Source organism: Amphiura filiformis, chromosome 7, assembly GCF_039555335.1.
Source record: "Amphiura filiformis chromosome 7, Afil_fr2py, whole genome shotgun sequence".
NCBI lineage: Eukaryota > Metazoa > Echinodermata > Ophiuroidea > Amphilepidida > Amphiuridae > Amphiura > Amphiura filiformis.
The window spans coordinates 759629-780044 of NC_092634.1; the positions used below are offsets into that span (position 1 = coordinate 759629).

Here is a 20416-nt window from a genome sequence, read left to right on the forward strand (position 1 = left end):
TGGTGACTCACTTTGAAAACCGCTCAACCCGGAGAACCGTTACACCCCCAATAAAGAGACTCAGGTGGCGCATTTCTCAGGGTTGAGGAGTTTTCGGAGTGAACCACCAATATTGAAGACATAGTTGTCAGGTCAGAGGGGGAAGGCCAGATTGCAGCAGGGATGATAAATTAGAATGGGCTAGGAAGTAGACTATGTTATAGATGTTGAGAGTGGACTACTGGTGTGGTATGTACCTTTTTACGTGTTTTATGTGCAGAAGCCAAGTGCCATACGTGAAAAAGAACTTTAGTGGCTTTTACCACATCCACATGTCCACAGGAAAACATGGTTTTGAACAGAAACTGGTGTATTGAAATGAACCCTGAGGATGGAGTTAGATACTGTATAGATCTCATTAACAAGTTTGGCATTCCGGATTCCAGCCCTTTAAAAAAAATTTTAAAACAGTCCAGTTTTGCTATGAAACATCTCTAAAATCTTAATCCTTAAGTAACCACTAATTGGCAATGTCACATAATCCATGATTAGTGTGCGCTAAATTGTAAACTTAAACTAGGGGGTGGAATTAGCACCAACTTTTTTTCTGCACCTCTTAAAATATGTAGCTGACCTATCTTAACATAAAAATCAACTTGATTTTGAAATCAAATAATTCTAACCCCCCTGTACATACCCCCTGAACATTTGAAATTAAGGTTGCGAATTCGGAAGACTTGCACTGTACAAAGGTATAGGGAATTTGTGACCTTCGGGGTAACATTGTACAAATACAGTTTATTACCACAAATGTGGTAATTTAAGAGTCTATAATTGTTTGGCAGACATATTGTATGATATTTTGCATATATATATTCAGTCAAGGGGGGCACATACCCCAGTATGTTTACATTCACACAGATATCTCAGTTCATTGAGCTATTAAAAGTACTCACTAAAGTAGCTTAAAGTCAAAGTTTCTCTGTTTTATATTATTATTAAAATCACAAATGCTTGCTTCAGCCTTTGATGTAATATTGTTCAGATAAACCTTCAAGTTGTTGGCATAGGTGATTAATGGCAGGTTCTTGTAATCCTTTTTCAGTCTAAAATGTCACTACCTTTTGGTATTGAGACAGAGCTAGGTGCTGGTTTACCGGGGGGGCACTCCAACTTTGGATGTGACGCGTATGTAGGGCTGTTAAGACCCCCCCTTTTCAACACCACTGTCACCCAAAGACTCCATATTTTTTATGGGCACATGCTCCGTCACCCAAAGACCCCGTATTTCCTTTCTATCTGTCACCAAAAGACCCTTAAATTTGAACAGCAACACATCATCTGTCACTGATTTTGTTACTTCTTTGGAAATAACAAGCCATTTGAAGACATTTACAACTAACCATTTACAAGCCATTTAGAAGCCATTAAATCAATTTTCGAGGCTTCTTTTGGCCTTCACCTAACGACACCATTTAAAAAAGGTCATATTCTCACCCAACGCTTCCCTAATTTAGATCGAAATGGTCCGTCTCTCACCCAATGACCCCATATTTTGTAAATTTTACTCTCACCGAATCCCAAAAAACACACTCTCACCCAACGACCCCATATTTTTGATATTTTGCTCTCACCGAATGCCACTTGGTGCGAAAGTGCCAGCCATCAGAGATACGGTGAAGGAGACTTCACTATCTATGATACATTTCATATTGAAGTACCCGGGGTCTACCTCATCTGCATCATTGTGAAAGGCCCACCTAGATCTTTCAGTTTCTGAAGATAACCTGATTTCTTCTTCTATCCACCCTAACACTTGCGATTTGACAGTTACAGTTAGACCTTCCTTGGTAAGCGCTTCCTGTTTCAGATTCCAGTCATAAATAAGGATCTTCAGAAACTGAAAGATCTAGGTGGGCCTTTCACAACTGCAGACCAAAACCTAGATAGTGAAATAGAAGAAGAGGTGTCAAGAATTTATCTTGAAGTACGGTACGCCCGGATACTGCTCTGTCAATACCAAAAAGTAGTGACATATGTAGGGTTTTTGTAGACTGAAAAAGGATTACAAGAACCTGCCCTTAATCACCTATGCCAACAACTTGAAGGTTTATCTGAACAATGTAATGTTACATCAAAGGCTGAAGCAAGCATTGGTGATTTTAATGATGATGTTGATGACCTACTTACCAAGTAGGTTAGTTACAATATAAAACAGAGAAACTTTGACTTTAGTGAATACTTAGCTCAATGAACTGAGATGTGTGAATGAATACATGAAGGGGCATGTGCCCCCCCCCCCCCTCTGTTGACTGAATATTAAATGCAAAATATCATAAAATATATGTTTTTATGTTTGCCAAACAATTATAGACTCTTAAATTACCACATTTGTGGAAATAAGTTGTATTTGAACAATGTTATCCCGAAGGTCAAAAATTCCCTATACTTTTGTACAGTGCAAGTCTTCCGAATTCGGCAACCTTAATTTCAAATCTTCAGGGGTATGTACAGGGGGGTTAGCTTTATTGATTTGATTTTTTCTTTTTGATAATTTATTATCTAGGGTCTGTACATATTTTAAGCACTGCAGAAAAATAATACCTGTTATTTTGTAAAATAATTCCACCCCCTACTTAAACGTGGCATAGCGTGCTACATTGGAGGACCCCGAAAATACCCCTGGTATATGTGACCATCCACCACAACTGAGCCCGGATGTCACCAGTGCCACTATTGAGATATGCTCCATTGAACTTAACAATAAACAATAGGAAACGAAGGATTTATTGACTGTTTTATTGATTTTTCAGTACTTAAATGTCAAGTACTATAGACATGATATACATCATTTTAAAGCTAATTTCAAGCAGAATATTTTGGTTGAATATCTCAAAAATGATGATTGGCGACTTCAGGGCTCATTTGTGCTGGAGGGTCACATATGGATGTAAGCTATTAGTATTACTAAAGTAATTAAATCAATCGGGAGAAATGTGAACGCAATATGGCCTAATAAAAATAACGGCCTGTAGGCCTTACCATAACTGATTATTTTTATGTTTTAAAACCGTTTTGGAGGACCCCGAAAATAGTCAAGTTCTGCTGAAATAGGCCTATGCATGCGTTCTGTATTGAAATTGTTTTGAAAATAGCCCTATTGGTCTGATGAGATGCACCTGTTAGTCAAACTGTAATGCTTTCCGATGCGTGCAGTGCACTGCGCCCGTCGGTACTCCGCGCACACGCTCGTTGATACTCCGCGGGCACGCGATAGTGCGCAGACAGACACTCTGTAAGTATGATTTAATGTGTGTTGCTAATTTTATGCTACGGAATAAGTTGTTTTGAACATTAACAATGTGTAACAGCAGCTTCATCTGTACAGTGTGTGAAATAAAGTCAAATGTTTGCAATATATGGGCAAAAAACATGCAATTTTGCCAATACAAATGCAGTCACAAAATGCAAATACTGTGAGCAGGAAAATTTGCATAAATGTTAAGCATTTTATTATATTTACCCTCCCACCAGGGCTCATAATTTATTGCACAGCCTCTATGTTTAGATTTAATTTAAGGTAGTATGAACGGCTAATCAAGCTTGTAGCAAAATAGCCACAATAGCAAATTGGAATTGTATATTAATTTAAAACTTAGAACAAACTAAAGATAAGTCTTCATTCCACTTATTTTTAGAGTTTCATAAAAATTTTACCATTTCTTATATATTTCTTTATTTTTTGAAAATTACCTAAATTTTTCCACATTATAATTTTTTTTGCCAACATGGAGTGTGCTATGGTTTCCAAACTTTCAGGGATGGTGTATAAGCTTAATATCTAAATTCTCTCGCCAGCTTTTTTGGATAAAGTGTTTAATTTTGTAGAAAATTAATTTTTAAATTTTGATTTTAGGAAATTTAGAAACACCTATAACTTAAAATAGAAACACTTAATTAAAAAAAGCTGGCGAGAGAATTTTCTAAATTTGATTACCTTTCATATGACACCTTGTTTGTTGAAATTGGACCTATAGTTAGCTCCAAAAAAAATTCTAGAATTTAGGTAATTTAGTGTTTCTAGAAAAAGTCAAGAAAATTGAAAAAAGTACTAACATTACCATTTTATATCTCCTTTGTTAAGGCGAATATCTTGGAAACAAGTATTCCTGAAAAAAATTGGTGTCAGTTCCAATTTACAATGTAATTATTATTTGAATGTAATGTTAAAGAGAAGTTTTGCACTGTAGCGCTGACAAGAACATGAGTGGTAGTTCATATATATATCATTAAATAGGCCCACATGTTTTGGCGCAACGTCAGCCTTCTATTCTTCAAATCTTTTCAGAGGGCGCACCACCAAATCACTCCACGATTTATGTACCAGTGAAATTCGGTTAAAATAGTCCACCGCTTATTTGAGCTTGTTTGCGGCTTTATTTTCTAAGATAATTGTCAAAATTAAGCCTGCTTTTCAGCTCATTTGCTTCTGGCAAGTGTGACATGAAGGAATCTGAGAAAAAATCCCAATATTTTATTTCAGAGGTGAAGTTTTGGCAAATTTGAACAACGTCCGGTTTCAAAAATGAGTGATTTTTAGGGTTAAATTTGAAATGGAGCCTTGATCTTTGGTTCGAGTTGTATTTTTCCTGAATGTATTTTATGCTTTCTCTCCCCACCAGCTCCAAGTACAGATAAAATACAAAAAGCTGAAAAAAAAAAAAAAAAAGATGTGGACACCGTCGGCTTCCCCGTGTATTATTCGCCGGTGCCATTATCACGTGACTGTAGCAAAATGCTGCTGCCACCAGATATAGGCTAATTAAAACAGCGTATTACTATCAAGACTTATGTTTGAAAGCTGTCCTCAGATCGATGCGTGAAGTTTCCAGTCCATCACACTACGTGCTCTGAATTAGTCCATGTCGATATTATCAAGACAGAGATTGCGTCTGATGACGTCATCTGTCAAAGTTGTTGATGATGACCCGGCGGTAACGGCGCCTATTTTAAGCTTATTGTTAATTTTGCACCTTCAAACCGTATAAACCATCTCAAAAGTTAGGTCTTTATAGTAGGAAACTTTCTTTAGCGGGGCACCATGTCAACAATGCCTAGAAAAGTTGCTTTTTGCCTTGTAAAAGTCACGTAATTTTGGGCATTTCCTGGTATCAGGTCGATTCGCCCAAACCAATTGGCCCACAGTTGACTTGGCCATATGCCAATTCATGCATTGGCCCCAAGCTAAGTCAGCCACAAACCAATTCGATATTGACCAAAAGGGATAAACGATTTAATATGTTAATGAATATATGTGACCGTCCATCACGAAACAGCTGTAAAGTCGGCTGGCGGTCAATTTTGTTTTATTTCGTGTTTAGAAATATATCATAAGCTTTAAAATGAAAAATCATTTGACTCCAAACGATACCCAGAAGTAAAAAAACAAGAGGGTTAAGTGCACAACGTAGGGCCTACAAAAAAGTGACTATATCTCATTAACCGATGATCCTACAGATATGCGACCACTGACTTTTCTGTTCCTTTTTGACATATGGCACGACTCTCTAAGATATTTGGTTAAAAATTTTAAAAAGTGACTATATCTTATTGACCAATGATCCTACAGATATGCGACCGCTGACTCTTTTTTTTTTGTTCCTTATGACTAAGGGAAAAGTTTGACATATCTCACGACTCTGTAGGAAATGATGTACATCATCATCATCATACATCATCATTTTATTTTCATACAAATCGACCCGAAATCGACATACAAAATATATATAAAAGACACAACATTTGAATGAGGAGATGCTAAAAATGCATGAAGAAAAAACCCCATTACAATGCCTTAAGTTAAAACATACAATTACACAAAGCTAACAAATAAAAGAAAGAGGAGAAGAACATGCAAAGAAAGAAGCAATATAAATATTTATAACATTTCATATCTAGACATTCCACAGTTCACAGAAGAAATTGATAGTTGGGGTGGAGATGGGTGGGGATGGGTGAGGTCATTAAATAATGCCTAAATATCAGATGTAATTTTTTATTAGACTTTTCTTTATTTGTAACTTAAACTGGTTTACTGATTTTGCCATCTTTATATATTTATCAGTAATATTCCATTTCCTAGGACCGGCAGCTTACCGGAAGCCCGTGTTGTGAGGGCCACAATAACTGCGTGCTACGCACCCGCCACGCAGATACGTGAACGCTGACTTTTTTGTTCTTTATGACCTGAGGAAAAGTTCGACATATCACACGACTCTTTAGGATATTTGGTTTAAAAGATAGAGGGTTAAGTGCACAAAGTACAACGAATTGGTTTGTGACCGAATGCAAGACATCAAGGCATCTAAATATACAGATTTGGTGTAAGAACAACGGTTATGGAGAAAATCACGAAATAGTTAAATTTGGTAACTTTTTTTGTAGGCCTACATCAATATACAGGGTTCGAATTAGCATGTGGGCGAATTGGTTTGGGGCTGAATTGACGAATAGTAGGCCTATTGATATCGATATTGATATTTTTACCCACGTGATATTTCGATATGATGATTCGAATTGTCACGTGATCGTCAAACCTGTACTAAAGGTGTCAGTTCTGCAGGAACTGACACAAAAATTGCTGTCCTTTATTAAGTAGCATTTTTGCAATAAAATAAATTAAAAACCAGATTTATGCAGTAGGTATAAAGGAGAGAAAATCACATTTAAACAAATTACTTGTTTTCAAAAATTAAGCTGATTTGAAGAACTTGGCAACATGCCAAAAACATGCCGTGTGTAAAGTCTATGGGGTTTTCCAATCACAAAAATTACGTAAGTCAAAACGCTCTTTTGGAAAAAAATAAAAATTGGCAGGTGAGTTTTTCTCACCCATCTCCACATTCTGTATCATTTTCAAGCAAATCTGAGCATGACACCGTAGCCGTTCATTGGACATTGCTTATAGTTTTTACTATATCCACAGGAAACCACATAACATGTTGTATTTATAATGCTCCCTATTTTGCCCAGTTGCCCTGATTCTTGAACTGGAAGAGTTCAAACAGTCATTCTGAATACAGAGTCTGTCTCAGCCATGATTTCAAATGATTTACCAGACCTTCACAGGTAGTCACATTTTTTGAAGCAGTCTGTACATTACATGAAAATTATATACGTAGTTCTCTGGATTGATAGGATGAACCAGTTTTAATCTTTACCCGGAGCAGCCAGCACACATAAACGTTGAAAAAAAACACACCAGTGCATCTGGCCGGATTCGAACCGGCGACCTTCATATTATTTGCACCACTCTCTGCCAATTGAGCAACAGAGACACACTGGAGAAGAACAGAAGATTATAATCTATACTGTATTAGGTTCAAATGGTGTTCTTCGAATAGAGCGGAAGGCATCGGAACTGCATATTTTTTTTATGAAACATGCAAAGTCAGGGATGAAAATTATATACTTATGGTGTCCCTCGCATTCTGTTTTGACAGTATCAAGGACATTTGATATTTGTTTTGATTAAAAACAAGAAGTATTTCCATTTAAGTTCAGTCCAAAAGTACACAAATTTTTACCGTAAAATGTTCAAGCACTTGTCGATACTAGCCTTTTCAAAATGGAGGAAGAGCCCATGAAAAAAAGAAAGGATCAACCTACCAACCCTCCAATTTTTTTGTCATGGAAGGGCAATCAAACAATTTTTTTTATTGCAGTTCCTCCTTTCAAATAAATACATTGTGTAGACTTGTCTGTAGGAGTGACCTATTTATTCACAGCTCCATTTGAAAATAGATCTAATGTCTGTCTGCTCTTACGTATGTCTACTCTACGTTTGTATCATGCATTTCCTTCAAAAGGAAGAGACAATTAAAGGGAATCAAAATGTAAATCTCCTGTTGTCAAGATACAGGGAGGGGAGGGAGGAGATATAAATCTCCTGTTGCCAAGATACAGGGAGGGGGGAGATATAAATCTCCTGTTGCCAAGATACAGGGAGGGGGGGGGGAGATATAAATCTCCTGTTGCCAAGATACAGGGAGGGGGGAGATATAAATCTCCTGTTGCCAAGATACAGGGAGGGAGGGAGAGATATAAATCTCCTGTTGCCATGATACAGGGAGGGGGATATAAATCTCCTGTTGCCAAGATACAGGGAGGGAGGGGAGGGAAGTGAACAGGAACAGCCACATATATCAGTTTTTACAGTTTTTGTAAATGTATCTGTTTATACAAGGAAACATACATTTACATAATCTTGTGAGTGTTCTGTTTTTTTGTTGTTGTTTTTTTGGGTTTTTTTATATTTGAATGAAGATTTCATGATGAATTTTAATTCTTTAGCCGTGTACATTGATTGTAGGCCTATACCATTACCAAACTCATTGTGGAGATTTAACCAGAATATTGTGATTTCTTAACAAATTTGAGTGCCCCCGAAGGCAGTTACAAATTATGCACATTTTTTGATGCAAAATGCCCCCAAAAAAAAAAAAAACTAGTTTGTTTCTTGTGGGCCTCACACATTTTGTTTCTTAGCAATTTTATAGCAGATTTCTTTTTCTTTTTTTTGAGAAATTTTAGAAAAAATAATAATTTCAAGCAAAAATAGAATGACAAAAGTATGAAATTAATAAATCAATCTATAATTTTCCTAAAACTTACTCGTAATGTCTTTACCATATATTTTAAATACGTATAACAGTGTTAAAAAATCTATGGTCTAACCCACTCTGCACTAAAACAATATGTATTTGTGATTTGATTATTACAATAAATCCTGAATCTAGGTCATTCTAAAAATTAAAAAATATAAAACTATAAAGTATAAAGGCATTTTCAGGCAACAGGGAACCAAACCTAGTTTTATTAGCCCAATCACTGTCAGTACTCTGATCTTTTTGGCTCTGCATTTTGAAGCTTTTGAATTGTATCAAGGGTCCTGCCATTTTTCATGATCTTTGTTTAAAAATTCAAATATTTAAAGCAATAAATTATGATCAATTATGAAGGGAAACACTGAAATATTTTTAGATTTTCAATACTGTATAAGTGGTTATTTTCGCGTACAGTTATTTTCGCAAATTGGAGTGAGAGAAACATTTTTGGGATTGTTATTTTCGCGATTGCCTAGTCTTGCCCTATACTTGCAATACATTATACAATATACATATATATTCGCGAGGTGTTAATTTCGCGGATGGCACTCCATTCGCGAAATCCACGAAAATTACCACTTATACAGTACATCCCAGCAGTCAGGCTCAGAATACAATGTACATTTACATGAATAGAAAAGGTGTCAACCCATGGCTGATGATGGCTCCCATGGCTTTCAAGTCACTTTAAAAAGAATGATATATCTGGTGGGGTTAAAATCACAATTGTTCATACGGACGCCAAATGTTAAAACTTGGGTTAAGGGGGTACTACACCCCTCGATAAATTTGTGTCTATTTTTGCACTTTTCTCAAAAACTAATAACCCAGTGGTAACAAAACTTATGTATATTTAGGGGCAAGGAATCCAATTACTACACTGGAATTTCAGTGACCCAAGACAAGCGGTTCATTATTTATAATAAGAAAAGAGGTACCGCTAGAATGTACCTCATTTCCTATCATATATACTGAACCGCTTGTCTTGAGTCACTGAAATTTCAGTGTAGTAATTGGATTCCTTGCCCCAATAATATACATAACTTTTGTTACCAGTGTGTTATTATTTTTGAGAAAAATGCAAAAATAGTCACAATTTACCACAGGGGTGTAGTACCCCTTAAGAAAAGATTTGAGAAATGTGTTGCATAACATAACTTGAAATCTGATACGCATGTAGCTCCAATGTTTAGAAATGGTGAATAAATAAACAGGGTCAAAGTATCAAAAATAAACCCCCTTAAATATTTCCAAGTGATTGTTCAGTTAAGACCCACAATGCCTCCACTAGTGCATTTGCTATTGTGTTGATGTGTACTTGATGCTATCATATATCGTCTTTCAAGTCTGGACGTCATACCATTTCACAGAAAGGCTTCGTACTTGCCACTTGACTGACGATGTGTTGCACTTAATTTCTTCATATGTTTTGTCTGATGATATTTTACGAGTTGCATTTTCTGAGTAACATGTGCCATGTTAAATGAGATTCCTATAATTGGCCGTGACATTTTGTTTACCGTGTGTGCATTCTTCTTTGCTTAATGCCAGTTGGTAAACAAAATAATATCTTAATTCTAACTACTGCTACTTGTAGTTGTAATTTGCTACTACTTAATAGATATTCAATAATGCTTGAAATTCAAATTTCTGGGACAAACAGAAAACATGTTTTGAAAAGAAAACTATATTTCATGGAAACAAGATTTTAACAGCGAATGTATTTTTTGCAGGAGTGCGAAAATTGTTAAAATATGGATCTTTTTCCAAACTAAATTTGCTTACATGCAAAAAGTGGATAATTAACCCTCTAGAAGTTGCTTTTTTGAACAGTTTATCGTAAAATTAATGGCACAGTGGTTCATTTGTCATTTTAATGTGTGCTGCCAAGCATATGTTCTGAAATGTATGCATTTCCCACCATTTCTCAAATGTCCGAAATATCTAGTCTTTCGATAAATTTTTACCAGTCTTATATTTTTATATTAAATCTTTTTAACTTGGGTTTTCTTTCTGACATTTAGTATCCACAGGCTACTTCAAGTTGGTTACCACCAAACAAAGATTATTGTTTACAGAAGTAAACACCATGATGCGTTCAATGTAAACAAGAGAAATTATCTGTGTGGGTTCAACTATCTATTCAATTTTCATATTACACCTGGTAATCACAGAAAGTTTCTCAGATTTTCAAACCCCCGTAGAGCGTTTTGTACTGTTGTAAGTTGCTAGGTAACTGTATGAAATATTTCAAAACCTCAAATTTAACAATTAAGTGCTGGTGACACCAACTCAGGTGAGGTACTAAGGTATTGTCTAAAACAATACATTTATGAATGGAATTTTTGTGCTAGTAATTTAGACTGGAATTTGGTTTTTGAAAAAATACTTCCTAAATCACAGACCCTAGATGTACCCAAATACATCATGGGACAAATTTTGGAGTATCAGGTTTTAGGAATATTTAAAATCAAACATATTATTTGAACAAAAAGTAGTCTTTCACAAAATACTTTCCAAAAATGCAAATTTGCAGCAACTTGAACATAAATTATGACAAATTCAATTTAACCTCCGATATTGTTACATGTACGGTAGTTTAAATAAAATGTGTTTTTTTGGAGATATATGCTGTGAAAAATACAGGCCTATATAAATCATCAAGATGAAAATAAAACGGGCAAAAATTTCCTTTCTAAAAATTCTAATAGTAACTGATCAGCCAAGTGTGAAAGGCTAAACCACTCATCGGAAGTGGTCCTTAGGTGGAAACAAGTTCCACTGCCTGGAGCGCTAAAATAAACTTACACAGTTGCAGACCACTGGTGAAGAAGGAAGTTGTTGGTACATAATACACACCCCCATGCGAATAGTGGTGGTTTCCTCCAATGGAGAAGAATACTTGGTGTTATGAATCAGAATTTGATAGATCGTAGTGGATCATGCATCAATGTGGACTGATACTCTCCTGACCAGTGAACCACAGTTTGGAGCTGAAATATCAGAGTACAGAGTGGTGTACATCTATCTTGTATTGCAGAGGAGCATCTGAGCCAATTTTACAGATTTTGTGACTTTTTGACATTTCTAATATTCTGAAGTGTTCAGTAACAAAATTGCTTTCATAGTAAATTACAAGAGAATACAACATTTGTTACTTGTGTTGAGCCATTGAATTTGTGGAAAATGTATCAATTTGGAGGCCAAAATACATGGCAAATCATTTACTAAGACTGTGCTGTTCTTGGTGTTACCTGTTAATCAACTTTGGCTGTGCGGAAATAGCTATCTTCAGTTAGATCTGCAATTTCTCAACTTTTTCCTGTAGTTTTTTCTGTACTTTTGGAGAACCATGAAGGAGAGAATGCAAGTTTGTGTGAGTATACATATTTGGTAATTTAGCAATGATATTTTCAATATTTTGTGACCAATAACTTTTTTATACTGATTGGGATGGATGTCACTTTTCTATTTTCAGAAATTGTACAAATGACATACGGCGATGTGCCATTGGTACCAATTTTGGCTTTCTGGTATAAAAATGGTCTCCCTAATTTTGGTATAAAAATTTGGTAACATGTTTCCTCAAATGTTTCTAAAATATATACCCCTATCTGGAGCCCAATTTGTATTTTAAAATATTTATAAATTATGTTAAAGTTCACCCATTAATAGGGGTCCACTTGATTTGCAGGTTCTCTGAGGCACATCCTACCAAATAGAAGTTTGTTCAGTGCGTAGGGACCATGACAAGCCCTCTCTGACATTACAAAATTGCTTGTAGGCCACTTCATCATGGCTGTATGGGCTTCGTACGTGTGTATCCCCTCCTGGGTGTGAGGAATTGGAACCAGTTCTATACCCAAATAAAACTTGAGTACCTCCCCCAGGCATTGAATACTGTTGGTACCATGATGGGCCGCTCACTCAACCCCTTACCCCCACCTCACTGTTCTATATAGATCCATGTTGTGGTATTTTCTCATCTCTATTCTGATTTAATATTTCTAGATGCAAAAGGATTGGAAAAGTGCATTAGAGACTTGATTAGGCATTTCAGATTTTTTTGGCAATATGAAGTCTTATCTCTGGTCAAGATATTTGTATATAGCAGATTCATACATTTTGACCACCCTCCAATAATTCAGCCTAGAAAAAGGAATGGTATTTTTAAATACATTTACCGCAATAAACACCTTTTGGAAAAATGTATGACATCTGCCAATTATCGACAACTGTACTTTCAAGAAGTCATATTTTGTCATTCTTGTTTACGCAAGCGAAAATCTGAAGGAAGAATTCAAAGGGACCCTATGTTGAAAACATGTTTACAAGATGCCAATGGGATTTATCCAACTGATCCTATTATGGGTACACCTTTGATTTGCTAAGTCAAGCATAGATGTTATATGGCATAGGATTGCAAACAATTCAGGCAGAAATTTGGGTGTCAAGAAAACAAAAACAAGCTTGAAACCTTTGAAAATTCAATTTATTAGAAAAGTAGAGAAGTGTAGGCCAAAATAAACATTTTAACCTATGCATGACAGGCGATAAGAGGCAACAATTATTTTGAGAAAAAAAATTAAATTAGGCTATTAAAAACCCAAGCAAAGTAAATGTGCAATTTTTAATCCTGAATTGATTCCCTTCTTTTCTGATTTGTAGTACCAAATAGACTCATTTTGAAATTGGAAGGCTTTAATAATGTAGAATTAAGGGTGCTAAGAGATGAGGGTTGTGTTTTAAGGTTAGAATTTAGGGTTATGTTTTAAGGTTAGGATTAGGTTTGGCAGTGGTGGCCATTTATTCTAAAACTTCCCTCAAATTTCAAATTATACAATGTGGCACATTTGTACAAAATATCTTGGCCCTTGCATCTCACATTTTGGGTATAAATATAAGGCTAAGAATAAAGTACAGGAAAAAAAGCAAGATTTGTTTTTTGATTTATTTGTGTTTGTGCAAGGATTGCTTAGGATAAAGTATGCTTTAAATACCAAATTTTGTCCAATCAGTTGCATAGTAAGTTTTTCACCATGCTTAAGCCAACAAATTTAGTATCTCTCAAAGGTGCTGCACAAATTTTATTTATTTATTTTTTTACAAAAATACTCAAAATTGTCGGTAAAAATGTGTTGTAGAAGCATTTGTTGCATGTTTTCAATTATGTGTGTAAGAATTTTTTCAAAAAGAAGTTTTGAAAGTTGCAAGCATCTCAAGCTTATTTTGACTGAGTTTGAGTCATATTGGATTTTTGAATCTTTACAAGCTTTGAAACATACGTGTTGTTTTTGGCCTTATGACAAACTCTATGAGAACAATATTGTGATAATATTTTATGAGGCATTTTATACATGGAAATGTTACTTTTCTGGGTTTCTGGAATAGAAAATTAAATACATTAAAATTGCTACTCAAAACAAAATATTGGCATCCACAGGAAACAAAAGTTATTTAATTTTAGAAATTATTAAATGAAGAAATAAAGGAAAAGTAAGGTTGAAGCAAGATGATGACAAATGAAGGATGTGGCATCATAAATGCACAAAATGAAAGTTGGTTTTGGATTTTTTTTTCACATCCACTCCAATTTAGGAAACCTCAATTTTGCAATGATTCAGAACTATGAAAAGAAATGGTGAGAAGAAATGTAATGTAATCATGGTAAATATGTTTCTACCATGGGAGATATTTGATATACATCATTAAACTGAAATTTCAAAATGTATGGGTCATGAGTTGCTCACATGATTCCAGAGAAAAGATGTGGTACTGGTAGAGAAAGTGACAGGAAGTTTGTTCTGAAATTGGACATTTGTACTGTTTTCCTAGAAATATCACTTTTTCAGGGATTTCAAGCTAATTCTGGTTACAAGGTCGAAATTGACTACAGTGAAGGGAATGTGAAGTTTAGTTTGTTTATTGGGGCTTTTCCTATTGAAATCTGCCAAATCTGTGTGGAAGATTAAAAAAAAAAATCCACATAGGGAATATGTTTTTCAAATGGAATTGACAAAGGTAAAAGCCATATTCCCCATATGGCTTTACCTTAGATATCGTCTAGTTCTACAATTGTGAGTATTTCAAATGGAAGTTACCCAATTGTCTATTTGTTTTGAAACCTATACTCCCACTGTGGAAGACTTAAGACTGCAACTATAATAGCCCATTGTGTGTCAGGTGTTTGTGACAAAAAATGAAAGGTTTGTGTGTGATTCATACAATATTCAATGTACAGGTTATTAGTTTGGAATGTTTGTTAAAAAGTGATTCAAATTCAAATTTTCCCAGATTTGTTTTTGTAAAAGTTATTAAAATTGATAATATTTTCTATTTTTAAGCATTAAATACACCTGTTGGATCATTTTTCAATGGGGATGTGCAGTTTGAGCTTCTGAACCCTTTACCAAAGGTAATTTTACCCCTTTTCAGAAAATAAGGACCCATATCTAAGGATTTGAGCTTGAAAATAGTATTAAAAAGTAATACCTTTTTTTTTTTGGTGTGTAGCACAGAAATTTTAAAAACAAAATCCAATTGTGTTCAAAACATTCATGTCTAGAGATCCTGTGTGAAAAACCTATCCTTTGAAGTGGCACATTCCTGTATGCATGCAATTACTATGTGAGTAGTACCCCCATTACACAATGGGATCTGTTATACGGGATATTGGTCACTATTTAGAAATTGCAGTTGTGACAAATGTGAAGTAATTTTCACTTTGTTTTGAAAATGAACAAATTCTAATATCTATAATCATCATCATGCATGATAATGACCTTAACTTGAACTTTTTACCAGGACCCAGTTGAAATCCATAGGAAACCATGAGGCAGTGGGTTATATAAACAGAAACATAGGATGGATCACAACTTTGCCTACTTCCATAGTGATTAGGCTAACAGAGTGGTGCTATATATTTCCTTTCATAAATCCCAATTTTAAATTGTGTGGGAACAGTGGTCAACCATACATTGTATGCAATACCAGGATCTGTAGTAAGGGGAAATTTTTTTAGTGAATTGTCATCCAGATGATGTATGACAGATCTGTATGTATTTGCATAGACTTTTTGTCCCGGGGGGTCTCAACTTTGATTTGGGTGGATGCGGCTGGGACCCAGAAATACTACCTGACTTTACACCAAATTTGAAAAACAAAAATTATATCGAATTTTTTAAGATTTTCAGAAATTTTGCTAAAAATGATGAAAAATTTGGGTTTTTTCAAGAACACTTTGAAAAGACAACATTACCAAATTTTCATGAAAATTGAGGGCCATCAGTAACCATATATAACCAATAATCAATAACTGTAAAGGCACCCCAAGTCTAAAAATTAAATGGCTACAAAGGCACCATGAATCTGGTCATCCCTTCACCGTCACTTCCACTTAGAACCACCCCACTATGAAGACCTCCCTGTCTTGATTTTGTCATTTACCCACAAATACAATTTGAATGAAATAAAGTAACAGTGACAAAAGGGAAATTGAGAGATTGTGAGTTTAATTTTTCTTTTCTTTTTTATTTTGGCATGTCACATGGTTCATTTTGTCATCAGGTAAATTACTCTGTTTATTATTCCTCCTCATAATATTTTCATCGTAACTAGCAACATTTTTATCATAACTTTAAAGGTCCGTAACCCGATCGACAGCATCATCCCCCCGATTTTTTTCATTGTTGATGAGGTTTTAGTATCGCATAATAGATACTATTTTTCTCATTACTATCCTGAAATTTGACGCTCCAAGTCGATGTATTTCCGGAGAAATCATGAAACACATCGGCTTTTACAGGTATACCAGTTTGTAAACAATGGTAAATACTTTGATTTCTGGGCCGGGAATTATGAGCGAAATAGCTCGTAATATCAGTCGCCTCAACAGCTACTTTGGTTTCGCGTCATACACATTCTGTGAAAAAAGCGAACCACACTAACTGCTGAGGAGACGCGTCTAGACGGTGTGCCGTATTTAATTATAAAATTTCCACGATGGAGGAAGCGGGCCGATTAGCTCAGTCGGTTAGCGCGCTTCATGTTTCTACCGAGAGGTAATCGGTTCAAAATCCGTGTCGGAATGTTTTTTTTTCCCTCTCCATTTTTAAACCAAACTTTTTTATATTCATTTGAAATGTACATATTGCAAGGGGAAATATATTTTGTTTCCTTTTTTCTGAAACGGTACGAAAAAAACAAATATTTTTCGTTCAATACGGGCCGGGCATTGATTGTACAGCATGTCAGCATTAAATTCCATCATCTGAACGGAAATGGTTGTTGTTGCTTGCCTACCCAGAATGCAATTCACGTATACCAAGGTATTGGATTGCAAATTTGGCTATTTATTCACATTTACGCTGAAAATGCTCTCGTTTTTTCACAAAGCAGCATAAAGGGGGCGATATTTGATATTATTACGTAATTTTGAAGACAATCCATATCCAAAACCAATAGGGTTACCCCCCTTTAAGTAACAAAGTCAATCTAAAAATTAGTCAGATATTCTGGTGTCTTTGAAAATTTAAGAAACCAATTCAATTGGTCACACTTGTACCTTTAAAGCTTCAATGACTATTCATGAACGTGGCCAGACTCAGACAGCATTAAAGTCAAAGCCTGTGGCAGGTTAAGGTTTCATTTCTTGTAATTGCATTATATCACATATCAATCTGGAATACAGCTTTGGGATTTTTTACGTAGATTTAAGTTCAGATTTGCCACATAATCTTAGATTCATATGTTTGTGCTGTTTTCCTGACACTTATGTGGGCTGTGGAATTGGTAATTTTTGGCCATCAAACTTTGCTTGTTTTTGTGCCTACATTTGTTGTTTGGTTTATTGTGTCTGCTCAAAGATACTTATTGAGTTTCTCTCAAACATGCTTAATGAGTATCTTAGGTCTGCTTATGTGCACAGTGATGTTAATCACTTGTTCCAGTGCACTTTTGTATTCCCATTGATCCCACTTGCCTTGGAATTGGTAACTTTTGACTATCGAACTTTACCTACTTCTATGCTTCTGTGTACCGTCTAGTCTGTATTTTACTTGTTTCCCCATGTCAAGTTGGTATACCTTTCCCCTTTTCTTTATTGATAGTTTGTAAGCTCCAAAATGTATAATTTGTTTTGTCCATAATATTTTATCACACTCTAAGTCCTTAGCATTTTACTCAAAGTTTTCAAAACCTTCAAATCATTGCCTGATACATCAGTCTGAAAGACAGTCAATCAAGGCTATCCTTGACAACTGACAATGTCTTGAATAAATACTTGAACATCTACTCAAAACATTCCACACCTTACACAAAACGGAAATCCCTCTCAACTTGTCACAATAATCAACATACCATGAAAACACTGCAATTTCTCAAGTTGTTAGCCAAGTAAAATAGGGAACAATTACCAACAATAACCCCTGAGGGTTGTACTTCTATTTGAATAATTTAAGTAAGAACAATAGGGTTTAGGAGTTGTTACAGAAGGATGTGGCATTTACCTTGTACAGAGAAGAATGGCACAATTGTAAGTCGTGGTGTGTCCTCTACAATGTTGAGTACATGCTTTATAGGGTTTACATGTTTAACGATTTGATTGACAGGCATAATATTAAATTTTACTTAATTCTGCAAACTAAATTTTCAATTTTGGTGATACCGTCGTAACTATAAATTGGCCACACCACAACTTACTTTTCACTTTTCAATCAAGGCGGTGGTGGTGATAGTAATGATGACAGCAGTGTGGCAGCAAACTGGGAAACCGTTTCAAGTAGGGCATAATTAGACATTGTGCTGCATTCCCCCTCCCAAAGTCACTTTATCAGGATAAATGTGTGTATTTTGTACACCAATTTGATCCAAATAAGGTTAATTTGGGTCTATTGGTTTATTATGCTGTGAAAATGTAATATTTTATTCCAACTTTCAAAATGCATTTATTCTCATATTACAGGATTTAAATAGATGAAGAGAAACTCAAAACCAGGGCAAACCAATGTTGGGCAAACCCAAAGGTCCAATGGATACCATGTCTGAGCATTGTCTGAGAATAGGACCATAACTAAGGCGGCATTACCCTGAAGCATGTAATAATTTAAACAACTTTTTAACAAATACTTTTATTTTTACATCATCAGGTTTTAAACCGACGAGAGACACTCAACCATGGGGCAAACCCAAAGGTCCAGGGGATACCGTGTCAGAACATGGTCTGAGCAGGGACCATATATAACTAAGAAGAAAGTACCCTGAAATATGTAATAATTCAAACAACTTTTTAATGAATACTTTTATTTTTACATCATCAGGTTTTAAACAGACGAGGAGACACTCAACCGCGGGTCAAACCCAAAGGTCCAGGGGGTACCATGTCGGAGCCAGTGACCCCTAAGAAGATCTCTACCTGACTTGTCTGATAGGAGAAGCAGAGCTGAGTCTGGCGGAAAAAATAGGAGATGGATCATTTGGGTTGGTACGCAAAGGAGTATGGACCACACCACAGGGCAGCAAGGTAGGGTTGACATTCATTGGATTCATGAGCTATTGGGCTGTTCCAGTTGAAATCCATACACCCCTAGGGAAAATATGACCTTAATATTCCACACCTGGAGTGTGAATTTCAAATTGGTTTACATGAATGGGTGACTCCATTTGAAATCTACACACCCCCCCCCCCCTGCCCAGGAGAATAAGATCATGTATTCCATGGGGGTTGTATGGATTTTAACTGGAATAGCCCATTTGCTTTCAATCATTCCCTGATAAAATGATAAAATATTCCTGAATAATAACCAAAATCGATCATTCATTTGAGCCACTCTAGATTCAACCTTCCTACTTCATATCAAAAAATGATACAGGTGTTTTGAGACTTTGGGTAAAAAATAAAATGTATCGGGGGGGGGGGGAATTGCAAAAGCCTAATCTTCGGACAAGCTCTCATTAATGTTCAATGCCACGCACAAGTGCTCAGTCATCTGGGCCACTTTGATTTTTATGAAATTTAGCAATTACCCACTTGCATCCCTGAGTTGTCCAAACAAGTCTTATGTTACATGAAAGAGTTTCATTTGTTTCAAATGATTGGTTATTTTATTCTTGTCAAATCCAATATTTTCATTTCTGAGCTTCTGATGACAGATTATTTCATAGATTTATGACAGGTTATGTCATCTTGATCACAAAGTAAGTTCGGTTTGCACTATTCAAGAACCACATACCTAACAGGCTGTTTACATGACCAACTTTTCAGAAAAGATTTAAGCATTTTTGACTTAAAAGCCAGATGGAGAAAATGTACATACAATTGAAATGTTTATAAGGGATGTACTGGAGGGATGTAGAAGTTTTCCTGCAATTGATTTCAGGCATTCTATTATTTTCATGGTAATTTCCTGCAACTAGATCACTAATGTGATGCACAGGTTTTGGCAGATTTCAGGCATTTTACATCTCTGGTTAATGTATAAGGAACAACTTCAAAAGTCATATAAATGAAAGTCCTTTCGTTAGGGAGAGAGATCAAAAAGTCTGATTATTGATTGTTGAGGTTGGAATTTGCTATCTATCACACTAATTCATTACAGGGAGGGACGGAGGGGGTCAGCCTCCTAACAAAAGCACTTTTGTTTAATATCTAGGACATCATCAAACTTTTGGGTTGTTCCTAATTGTATATAGCTATTATTCTCTCAGTCAGGGTTGTGCCATCTATTGCACTTAAAGTTGTTTTCTTTAAACTTCCGTGGTCCGGGTACGCGCTG

General features: G+C 35.6%; 1 protein-coding gene across 1 annotated transcript in view; it reads left to right on the plus strand.

The window, feature by feature from the left end:
• The window catches only part of LOC140156536 (uncharacterized), a 62395-nt gene that overhangs the window by 13547 nt on the left and 28432 nt on the right, over positions 1-20416 (plus strand). Inside the window, 1 exon segment of the mRNA XM_072179477.1 lies at positions 18973-19164. Within this exon segment, the coding sequence (XP_072035578.1) occupies positions 18973-19164 (192 nt within the window).